The sequence below is a fragment of the Chaetodon trifascialis genome, chromosome 8 (genome assembly GCF_039877785.1).
Source record: "Chaetodon trifascialis isolate fChaTrf1 chromosome 8, fChaTrf1.hap1, whole genome shotgun sequence".
Classification (NCBI taxonomy): domain Eukaryota; kingdom Metazoa; phylum Chordata; class Actinopteri; order Chaetodontiformes; family Chaetodontidae; genus Chaetodon; species Chaetodon trifascialis.
In genome coordinates, this window is record NC_092063.1 from 2,701,595 (window position 1) to 2,713,439 (window position 11,845).

Sequence of the window (11,845 nt, forward strand, 5' to 3'; positions counted from 1 at the left end):
CAGTACATGCAATTCAGTCATTTGTTTTGGAAAGTGGGGCTAATTAACAGATCTGGACGGTGGCCAGTTAAATGATCAAAGTCAGAGGGGAAAGGCATAGAGAAAGGTAAAACCAACAGGACTGGGATGTCGCACTAAAAGGGAGGCGTTCATACTCAATCCAAAACAGAGTAGGTTTGGGAAAAAGAAGAAATAAAGAAAATAATAATAAGCTGGCTGAGAAGAAGCAGTACATGTGTCATCAGAGGAAAACATCCAATGGGAGAGCTGAGCATATCTTCAGCCTTTATCATGAAGGAATGATGCCAAAGTTGCGGAGAATGGGGTGGTTAGAGGTCAACTTTGAAAGTGGATTAAAAATGGAGGAAATTGTTGTTTAAGGACGACTGGACTGGAAATGTGGATTAAAAAAGAAAAGACACTAAGAATAGAAAACCTGGAGGTGACAGTAATGAAGCATCGTGGACGCAAACTGCCGTACAACCCTCAGCGAAGAAGAAGAAGAACCGCAGCGGACGGGAGGAGAAGAAGAAGTAAAACCGGAAGCGAGTCTTCTCACGGTGGCTAACATGCAAAGTTTTTCCGCTATGTTTCATGTGCGGTGCTATAAGATACAGTCAGAGTGCACCGGCAGAGCCTGTGTGTGAGGACAGACGTGTCTAAGCTGGGCTTGTGTAAATACTGCAGACGTTTCACCGCAGACTCATCACCTGTTAGCCGAGGAAGCTAATGGGAGTGAGCGTAGCCTGCTAGCCGGAAATACACCGAGACGGAGCTCGCAGGTGACGGTTTTACTAAACTCCCAAACCGGGACCCTTAATGTCCGGGACCTCTGGTCACTGTAAGAGGTCGGCCTCGGAGCAGCTTTGATAGAGACCGAACTGTGTTTTTCGGGGAGTCGATATGTCTTAAACGCTAATGAAGTTACCGGCGTGCTAGTTTGAAACAGACAAATGCAGAAATAATCCAGTTTAACACAGTGTGTTTGTGGGAAAAGGCTGCCGTGAATTTGTCAAAATGTCCAAAATCCAAACGCTGAGAGCTTTTGTGAACCAGAGACTGACTGCGGCAGCTGAAGAGATATTTGAGCGGTTTGAAAGGACGATCGCAGAATACGAGGAGCAACTCTGTCGACAACGCAAACTACTGGAGGCCAATCTGAACCCGGACGTCCGGCTACACAGAGCAGGTTTGTGCACTTTCACTGTCACGTTTTCTTCAGACTGCTGGGAAACCAGCGGCCACCCTCTCAAAACCAGTGACTGTAAATAAAGGTGAACCACTTCCTCCCCCCGAACAGAAATGAAGTCAAAACACAGGCGCTGTCATCGTGTGCTGGTGACGTCACGTGAGTCTGCGCAGTAGTGGTCGGGGGTGGAGTCACATTATTGATGCCCCGCCCAACATAATCACGATATAGGGTTAGCTGTCAATCATGTTGATGCAGATACTTCATGTTGATTTGTCAATGATCAGTTAATTATTGCTAAATGTTATCCATCGACTGAGTCATGACTCTTGATAGTGTAATTTTGTAGAAATCCATGCATCCGATTACGAGAATGAAACTTTTTGCATTTTGTTGTGCGCGCACCCTAGAGGTGGAGCACAATATTTAAGATGAGTGAAATCTCCTGAACATGTGTCTCAAATTTCAGGTCGATTAAAAACATGAAAATGTTCATGTCTTCTGGGTATTATACACAATGATGTGCAGCGTTTCTCCACACATTTAACAAAGCAGTGGTCTCAGTGGTTTACATGATAACAGGAAATTTAAAAAATGTTTATGCATTTGATTATTTTCCACAGACATCGAGCTGCTGCTGTTGGCGAGTGACAAAGAGGTTCCCACTGAGCAGCAGGAGTGGAGCCCCAGTTTGGACCAGGAGGACCCACCAGAGCTGCCACACATTAAAGAGGAACAGGAGGAACTCTGGACCAGTCAGGAGGGACAGCAGCATCAAGGACTGGAGGAGGCTGACATCGGCAAGTTCACGTTCACTGCTGTCCCTGTGAAGAGTGAAGAAGACGATGAGGAGGCTCCTCAGTCCTCACAGCTTCATCGAAGCCAAGCTGAAGAGAGCAGAGATGCAGAGAATCTGAAGAGAGAAGCTGGTGGAGAGGACTGTGGCGGATCAGAAAGAGCCAGGAACTTTAACCCACATGGTCATTTACAGCCAGCTACTCATGACAAGACGTCACACTGTGAACCTGACACCGATGACAGCTGTGACTGGGAGGAGAGCGGCGAGTATAATGCTAGAGAGACATCAGTCAGCTCCTCTGAATGTACTACGAGCTCTGGCCACAAGGGGCATCTGCAGAAACACGCTGGAATCCAAACAGGAGTGAAACCATTCGGTTGCTCAGTTTGTGGTAAAAGATACCCCAGGAAGAGCGCCCTAAGGACTCACATTAGACTTCACATTGAGGGGAAGCGTTTTAGCTGCTCGATTTGTGAAAAAACTTTCCAAAGTAAGGGAAACTTGGTGAGGCACATGAGAATTCACACGGGGGAGAAACCCTTCATTTGTCCCGTGTGTGACAGTCGATTCTCTCACAGCTCTGCGTTCACCTCACACCTGCGAGTTCACACCGGAGAGAAACCTTTCACCTGCTTAGTTTGTAAGACAAGTTTCGGCGACAGAAGCTCTTTGGCCAGACACAGGAGGATCCACACAGGGGAGAAATCGTACAGTTGTTTAGTTTGTGGTAGAAAATTTGCGCGACACGGAACTCTGACACAACACCTGGTCGTCCACACGGGGGAGAAACCGTTTAACTGCAGCGTTTGCGGGAAGAATTTCACTCGGCACGCTCTTGTGAAAAAACACAAGTGTGTGGGTCAGAGCAGCGTGAGCAAATGAAGCTGCAGAGAAGCTTCTCGAGTCCGTTTCTTCTTCTGCGACACAGACGCCAGAATGTGCATCGTCCTATCGCCTCTGCTGAGATGAAGCTGCATGACCGTTTTAACTCTGCCTTTATTTGTTGACTATAATACTGGTTTCTTAAAATCCATTTTAACAAAATGACATTGCACATAGCTCTGCAGTTACTCCCTTCAGAGGAGGAAGTTTTACTCTGCGTGCTTTAATCAACCTGGATCACTAAACTAACAGTCAAAAGGAGCATTAGTAACAAACAGTAGAGGAAATAGAAGCAGAGTGAGACCTCTTACTTCCTCTGTGCTAAAGAGCAGCTAGCCCGGGCCTGACAATCACCCACTGTGTCAGCTTCAGGTGTATTTCTCTCCTTTTACCTGTCAGTCAGTGAGCAACACCACGTTTGCCTTCAGAAACGGCTCCAGGTTATCCATCACGGCGGTGGCGAGGAGAGGACGGCGATGTGGTGAACAGACTCACTGGCTAGCTAACAAGCAGCGCAAAGATGACTTAGTTATCCGTGCAGGTAAGCAGCTGGTGGTTAAAAAAAAACCTCTGGGTGTAGCAGTTTTTTCCGACATGCCTCTACGACGCGTAACATAGACAGCCAATCACCAGCATCTTGGTACAAGCATGCTGCATGCTCACTGACTCACTGGCACTGAGATTTTTTTGTTAGCTATTGAATGTCGAAGCATTTTCAGTCCAGATTTTGATATGAAGTGAAGGTTTTGAGTCAAATCAAGTGTTGTTTTTCTTGATTTTAGCACAGCGACCTGCCTGCTTCTGTCCCGGTTCATTCATTTTGAGCAGATATATGAAACAAGTTCATTTTTACTGGAAGCTGGTCATAATGTTCTCACTGCTTTAAACATACGTCTCCATTCATTTGTGGTCTTCTTTTGATTTATGATATGAATCCATTTCAAAATTTTAGTAAATATTAGAACTTACTATGAAATATTTGTGATGTGAAGTAAGACATCTGCAGCGTCCTCAACACTGGACCTAAAACAAGCATTTTCCAGCTTGTTTCAAGTGTTTCTTATGATGAGAAAAAAGGGTTAGTCATAAATCATAAATTCTTCTTCTGTCTCTATAGTAAAAATAAAAAATGTCATGGAGGAAATGTTTGTGTGGTTCTGCTTACATGCAGATGTTCAGTCTCAGGCTGGTTGTGGACTGCTTGGAGTTTTTGTGGATCATCTGTGGATTTGATTTGAAAGAAGGAATAAAGAAAAAGACAAAAACTGTTCTGCTGCATTGATTTCAACTGTCCTGTGAGTCTGACAGTGTTATAGCAGTACTCTTTAACCCTTTTATCTTTGGGGTCAGATTGACCCCATTCAGTGTTTACCATATCGAAATAATGATTGACCTTTTTCCCCTTCATATTTAATGGAATTTTCGTAATTTAATGGGGAAAACTGGATGAAATAAACTATTTATTTACGAGTAACATTGCCCACAAACATTCAGCTGGATACCAAGTCTTTCAGCTGACTGATGTCTGTCCTCCTGAGCTGAGAAAGAAGACAAACACTCACTTTGCAATAGCAGAATTCAAGAAAACACGACAGACAGTAGAAGTAAACTTCGTTTCCAGGATTTAATGATTATAGTTTCCATCTTCAGAGGACTGGAAGTGGAAGAAGGTCACAGTGTTCTTGAGGAATCTTCTCAATCACTTCGAATCATTTTGCACAAGTGAATTGATGAATTTCTGGCAATAATCTGAAGGATTCCTGTAACTATGGTCCTACACAGAACACAGAGACACTGCAGAGCCGTATGAACTGGAAAAGCCTCCAAACCCAAAGCCAGCATAAAGAGGTTCAGTGAATGTGGTGTTGAAGGTGTGGAGGTGGATCAGCGTGTCAGAGGAGACTCTGTAGAAGGACAGAGTGCCAGAAGGCCAGTCCACATAGACCGCCACTCTGTTAGAGACAGACGAGGAGGAGACGGATGTCCTTCTGTTATTGTGCCACACAAAGTAACCACCACCCGAGCAGATCATACTCCACGACTGATCATTCAGTCCAAAGTCACAGTCCTCACTGTTTCCTCTCCTTCTGATTCCTCTGTAAGCCACCGACACATCGACTCCTCCTCTCCACTCGACCTCCCAGTAACAGCGACCAGTCAGACCATTTCTACACAGCAGCTGAGGCTTGTAGTCAAACCTGTCTGGATGATCAGGATAAGACTGATCCTCCTCCACAAACGTCACCTTCCTGTCGTCATCAGACAGTCTGAGGTTTCTGTTCACCGTGTTCGAGTCGACTGTGAGTTCACAGGAATCTGATGGAGAGGAGGACAGGATGCAGCTGCAGTTATTGATCATCTGTTCATGCATTGACAGATTTGAATGAGTGATGTCACAGTTTGAAGATGATCGAGTGTGTGCTGCTTTGTTTTCATGAATCAAATTAATAACACACTCACACTTCCTCAGACCTGATCTCAACCATCGGACTCCAGAAGGCTCCACCCTGAAAGAAGCATGGGGGGGTCAGACCAGCACATCCTCTTTCAGCGTGCAAACATAAACAGTACATTACTCTCATACACATAATAGACAATATGAGCGTCCAGCCTGCAAAAACTCATCCACCATTATCCAAAAAGACAGAGGACATGTCTCCAACTCTTCCTCCTCTATCAGACCGATTGTTTGTGCCTGCAGCAGGTCTCTTCATACCAGAGAGTGTCCAGTCTGCAGTGTGGAGCCTCCAGTCCAACAGACAGCAGCTTCACTCCTGCGTCTCCTGGATGATTGTAGCTCAGGTCCAGTTTTCTCAGGTGGGAGGGGTTGGAGCTCAGAGCGGAGGCCAGAGAAGCACAGCCGTCCTCTGTGATCAGACAGCCTGACAGCCTGCAAGCACACAAAAAACCATCAGCTTCATTGGTTTTTTGTAAATATATGATTATTCTGAATGTGATGCAGCAACATGTTTCAGACAAGTTGGGACAAAAGAATGAGAAAATGGTGAATGCTGAAAAACACCTGTTTGGATCATTCCACAGGTAAACAGGTTCATTGGTGACAAGTGAGAGTATCATGACGGGTGTGAAAGGGGTGTCCTGGAAAGGCTCAGTCATTCACAAGCGAGGATGGAGTTCACCTCTTTTCTTTATTTTAAATAGCCAGCAGTTGAATAGATTTATGAATCCTGACCTGAGAGTCTCCAGCGTACAGTGTGGGCTCCCCAGTCCAGCAGACAGCAGCTTGACTCCTGAATCCTGCAGGTTGTTGTTACTCAGGTCCATCATTCTCAGACTAGAGGACGGGGAGCTGAAAACAGAAGACAGAGCTTCACAGCTCCTCTGTGAGAGGTTACAGCCACTCAGCCTGGAGAGACAACAGCAAGGAAACAAGTAATGTGTGTTTTTCCTCACTCTAAAAACAGCAGTGTGTTTATTAATGAATAAATTCCACACACAGAGCTTTTTTGGAGGCTTTGACCACTGGCAGCAGCCTCAGAAGAGCATCCTCTGAAGCAGAGTATTTCTTCAGGTCAAACACATCCAGGTCTTTTTCTGAGGACAGTAAGATGAAGACCAGCGCTGACCACTGAGCAGGAGACAGTGTATCTGTGGAGAGTCTTTTTGAACTCAGGGACTGTTGAATCTGTTCCACTAGAGAACGATCGTTCAGTTCATTCAGAGAGTGGAACAGATTGATGCTTTCCTCTGCAGAGGGAGTCTCTTCAATCTTCTTCTTGATGTACTCGACCGTTTCCTCTCTGGTTTTCGTGACACTTCCTGTCTGCGTCAGCAGACCTTGTAGGAGAGTCTGATTGGTCTGCAGTGAAAGACCCAGGAGGAATCGAAGGAACAAGTCCAGGTGTCCATTTGGACTTAGTAAAGCTTTGTCCACAGCGCCCTGGTAGAAGTGCATCTCTGCAGACTGATCTTTTCTGGTTTCAGACGTCTGGGACTTTGACTGTTCTTCTGACAGCAGATTGACACCAGAGTTGATGAAGGTCAGATGGACGTGAAGAGCAGCCAGAAACTCCTGAACACTCAGATGGACGAAGCAGAACACCCTGTCCTGGTACAGTCCTCTCTCCTCCTTAAAGATCTGTGTGAACACGCCAGAGTACACTGAGGCTGCTCTGACATCAATGCCGCACTCCGTCAGGTCTGATTCGTAGAAGATCAGGTTTCCTTTCTGCAGCTGCTCAAAAGCCAGTTTTCCCAGAGACTCAATCATCTTCCTGCTCTCTGCAGTCCAGTGTGGATCTGTCTCAGCTCCTCCATCATACTTGATGTTCTTAAGTTTCACCTGAACCACCAGGAAGTGGATGTACATCTCAGTCAGGGTCTTGGGCAGCTGTCTTCCCGCTCTGGTCTTTAACACATCTTCGAGAACTGTGGCAGTGATCCAGCAGAAGACCGGGATGTGGCACATGATGTGGAGGCTTCGTGATGTCTTGATGTGGGAAATGATTCTTCTGGCCTGCTCTTCATCTCTGAATCTCTTCCTGAAGTAATCCTCCTTCCGTAGGTCAGTGAAACCTCTGATCTCTGTCACTAAGTCAACAAACTCTGGAGGGATCTGATTGGCTGCTGCAGGTCTTGTGGTTATCCAGAGACGAGCAGAGGGAAGCAGTTTCCCCCTGATGAGGTTTGTCAGCAGCACATCCACTGATGTGGACTTTGTAGCATCAGTCAGGATCTCATTGTTGTGGAAGTCCAGAGGAAGTCGACACTCATCCAGACCATCAAAGATGAACACGACCTGCAACTCTTCAAAACAGCAAATTCCTGCTTCTTTGGTTGCATTAAAGAAGTGATGAACAAGTTCCACCAGGCTGTACTTTTTCTCTTTCAACACATTCAGCTCTCTGAAAGCGAATGGAAATGTGAACTGTACGTCCTGGTTGGTTTTGTCTTCAGCCCAGTCCAGAGTGAACTTCTGTGTTAAGACTGTTTTCCCGATGCCAGCCACTCCCTTTGACATCACCGTTCTGATCGGTTCATCTCTTCCAGGTGACAGTTTAAAGATGTCTTCTGGTCTGATTGTGGTTTCTGCACTTTTCCTGGATGCTGTTTCAATCTGTCTGACCTCATGTTCACCATTGATCTTTCCAGTGTCCCCCTCTGTGACGTAGAGCTCTGTGTAGATCTGATTCAGAAGGGTTGGGTTTCCGGCTTTAGCGATCCCCTCAAACAGACACTGGAATTTGGTCTTCAGGTTAGATTTATGTTTACGCTGACAAACCCTGTCAGGACTTCCTGAAAGAATACACAAAATTGAAGATCATCAAGTCATTTATAATGCAAATATGACAGTTTCTTAGAATGGGTATATAGACATATTTGAAAAGTGTAAAATGTTAGTTGTTGTGAGTCTACAGCTGTCCACTACATCTACGACCATCTGACATTGTTTGAAATTAAGAATCAGTTTCCACACGCTATTCTTAGTCTTCTTATCTGGCAGGACTTCAGGGCATCACTGACTACAAGACCATGGCACACGTCTGTGATGCCAATGCCTCACTCCCAGAAGCGCTGAGTGGTTTTTGTGCATGGTTTGAAGCTGTGAATGACACAGCCACCAGGAATCCTGCACCTGCCCCAGATGACCAGGTATCCTTTTTGTCATCAGCTGCTATCAAGCAAACCTTAGCTAGAGTGAACCCATGCAAGGCTGTTGGATCTGATAATGTGCCTGGAAGTGTGTTCAGGGAGTGTGCAGACCAGCTGGCAAACAGACATCTTCAACATCAAGCAACGGTGTCCTGCTTCAGTGTCTGTCTTGGTTTGTTTAGCTGCCACAAGTGATGCCCTTTCCTCAGCTCTCCACCTAGAACTCCTATTTCTTATTCTCCTCCATCTCTTGAGACATTATTAATGCCCCATTTATCCAGCATGTTAAACCTTTAGAGAAGTCCTCTTACTGCTTTGCAGACAGTCAGCCAGCTCCTCCTGCTTCATTCGCCTCAGGAAGTGCAGTGTGATATTCAGAAATGCCTCTCTGCTACTCCTCCTCTGCTCCTCATCCTCACCATCCAACACCTCCTCATCCTCCCTCTGACTGTCTTGGAGGTCAACTGGACTCAGAACCCTCTGGATATTCTTCAGCTCACACTTCACAAAAGTGACAATGTTCTCCTCCAGCAGCTGGAACAGAACATTACACGAGTGACACAATCAAGCTAAAATACTGGAACCAAACATGAGATCCATGTTGAACCGACTGACAATCCACTGGTCGAAAAAGTGCAGCGTGGAGATAATTGTGAACAGAATAGATGTGAAAGTCACTGTTGTTCATGTACAGACCATGAATATGGAGTCCAGGTGTGTTTGTGGCTGCTGGGCAGACGGACCACTGGGGACTTCTGAGCTCTCCTGGTCGACTCTATGGAGGAATCATGAAGAATTAGCTCACGATTTGTCCGTCCACACAGAGACAAACACAAGGTCCTTTGAGTTAAATTGTCGATTACGACATTGAATCAGATGGTTTCCCCTGACTTTAGACGTTCATACTGTTGATCCCACTGTGGGTCAATAGTCCAGTTTGCACACTTGTGCAGCTTGAAGTTTACTGTGTTTACACACAGCACATTGAAGGGCTTTGGTAGAGATGTGCATTGTCTCCTCTTTCAGTTTCTGCAGCCTACGGTTATCCAGGCAGATGTTCCTCAGGCAGATGTCAGGAGCCTGATGTGATGGACCGTGATGCAGCCATCACTGACGCCCCTTAACTGTTTTGAAGCCGAGGCTAATGCAGATCAGATACTTGCTCAGATGTGCGGTGGTGAAGTTTTTATTCTACAGGCAGTACAAGTGCAGCTAGATGAACGCCAGCAGAGCTGACAGGAAACAGCAGTATCTGCTCAGGCCTGTGTGAGCTGACCAATCAGAGGACTGGAGCTAAAACAGAGCAGAGAGAGAACAGCCATACTGCACCAATGAACAGTATGGGCAGTAACATTTGAGTATGTAAACCTACACCTAAACTAAAAGAAGGAACCTGAATGAACATAATATGGCCTACATAATATACAGAGACCGTAATAGGCTGAGCCCAAACAATGAAAACATATTCTGGACAGGAACACCAGGAGTTGCAACAGATGGAACGAACTGGGTCATATTTCACGGCAATGTGAGATGAACGGATGCCCGCAGCAGAATCTTCTGGCTGCCAGCCCGCACACATCTATGCCTCCTTGATGGAGACAGATGATCAAGTTTTCACACGCCCTGCGAGGCTAAAAAGCAGAGATGTGACTCGAAGAGTGACTACACACTATTTCACAAATCTTTAATAAAGGGAACAGAACAGAGATAAAGCCAACAGCCATCATCAAGTGAGGATGCTAGTCAGGCAACAAACAGACATTTTCTACTCCCACTATCACGCCAGTATGGTGCTGCTCAACTCAATGATCCCACATACAAGATGTCAGAGCAGTAGAGGATGGCGACCAAGAACAGAGAAGTGGTTTAATTTACCCTCATTTGGCTGTGAAGAATGGACGACTGCATCAGATGTTAGAAGTACGAGATGAATTAACAGAGAAGTTGTTAGTGCCCAGATCTGTCACTTAGCATACCACGAGTGCCTGGAGCTTGTTGACTGTAAGCAAGATCGGTTGTCGGCCAATGCAGGCACAACACAACTCTCAGTACATGAAATATGCAGCAAGACTAGGTAAGATAGTGAATCAGCAGCCCATAAAGAAACGATGAGAAAAGAAATGAAAAAGATGCATCAGCCTGGAATCACTGATTATACAGTCCAACTATTTTAAGACTGAGAACAACTTACTTTCTGTCAGATGTATGTTCTTTAAAATGAATGATAAAATCCTTTGAGCTGTCACTCTTTAAGGACAAACAGCTGGGTACAGGTCCAGGTCCAGGTCCAGGTCCAGGTCCAGGTCCAGGTCCAGGTCCAGGTCCAGGTCCAGGTCCAGGTCCAGGTCCAGGTCCAGGTCCAGGTGAGTCTGCTTTGTGCTGTTGCTGTTCTGAGCTTCAACACATCACACACAGAGCTTAAAGTGTGAATAATGATGGTGGAATGATTTTAGTGCTGAGCTCTGACGTGGACCGTTAGAGATCCTCATCTCACCTCCGAGCTTTGGTCTGACCCTCGTGTTCCCCACACTGAGCGCTTTTAGAGGGAGGGACTCCCTGATCTTTGTCCTCACACTGGTTCATCCTGCTGAACTCACATCCACATCAGCTCATCCACATTTTAATCTGCAGAGGAAACACAGGTCAGTCATCAGCACATCAGCTGACACCATCCTTCACATCATTTGGCCTGTAAAAATATCAGTTATTCCTCCAGTGATTGGCTGCTACTCTCTGGGTCAGCCCCCTCTGACTGTAAGGGTTACAACAGTATGACAGTAACAGAAGCAGCAACATCCACAACTTTATTTATGTCTCCTGAAACAAGAACTAAACAACTACTACAAACATTATACAGCAAGAAACAAACCCTAATGTGAATAAAGAGAAATCTGTTGCTGAACTGTCAAAAAAAGGCAACTTACAGTTTCCTCAGACAGTCCAAAGTGTTGAAGACTCTCGCTCAGTGCCTGCAGAGAGAGTCTTCGGTACAGGTGATCTGTTTCCTGGAATGAGTCGAGGCTCCACCTGCGATGGAGGGCGGCCATGTAGGACGGGCTGGAACAGGAGCGTATCTTCACAGGACGATATTTCACAGGATGTTTCTACTGTAGAAAGTTAAACTGAAGGTTTTTTATTTGTTATTATTATGATAGTCTAGTTTTACACAGGCAACTTAGCACTGTGTGACTGTGGATGATATTACCTGAGTGCTGGTTCTCTGTGTTTAACCCAGATTGTAAATAGACCTAAATCTCCTAGGCTGTAATAATAATAATAATAATAATAATAATAGTAAAATCAGTGTTATTCATTAAAAAAAAGTCAACAGTAGAAGTACACACAAACCCAGCTTTGAT

The 11,845-nt window shown here is 45.5% G+C and overlaps 1 protein-coding gene and 1 pseudogene across 1 annotated transcript; one reads left to right on the plus strand and one right to left on the minus strand.

Annotated features, from left to right (window-relative positions):
• The first annotated feature begins 513 nt into the window (after window positions 1-513).
• On the plus strand, window positions 514-4,115 carry LOC139334797 (gastrula zinc finger protein XlCGF57.1-like). Its single transcript, XM_070967965.1, has 2 exons — window positions 514-1,189; window positions 1,813-4,115. Exons 1-2 carry the CDS (start codon window positions 1,018-1,020, stop codon window positions 2,868-2,870), a joined length of 1,230 nt encoding a protein of 409 aa, XP_070824066.1. The 5' UTR covers window positions 514-1,017; the 3' UTR covers window positions 2,871-4,115.
• Window positions 4,116-4,627: 512 nt separating this feature from the next.
• LOC139334796 (NACHT, LRR and PYD domains-containing protein 3-like) lies at window positions 4,628-11,471 on the minus strand (annotated as a pseudogene).
• Window positions 11,472-11,845: the final 374 nt, after the last annotated feature.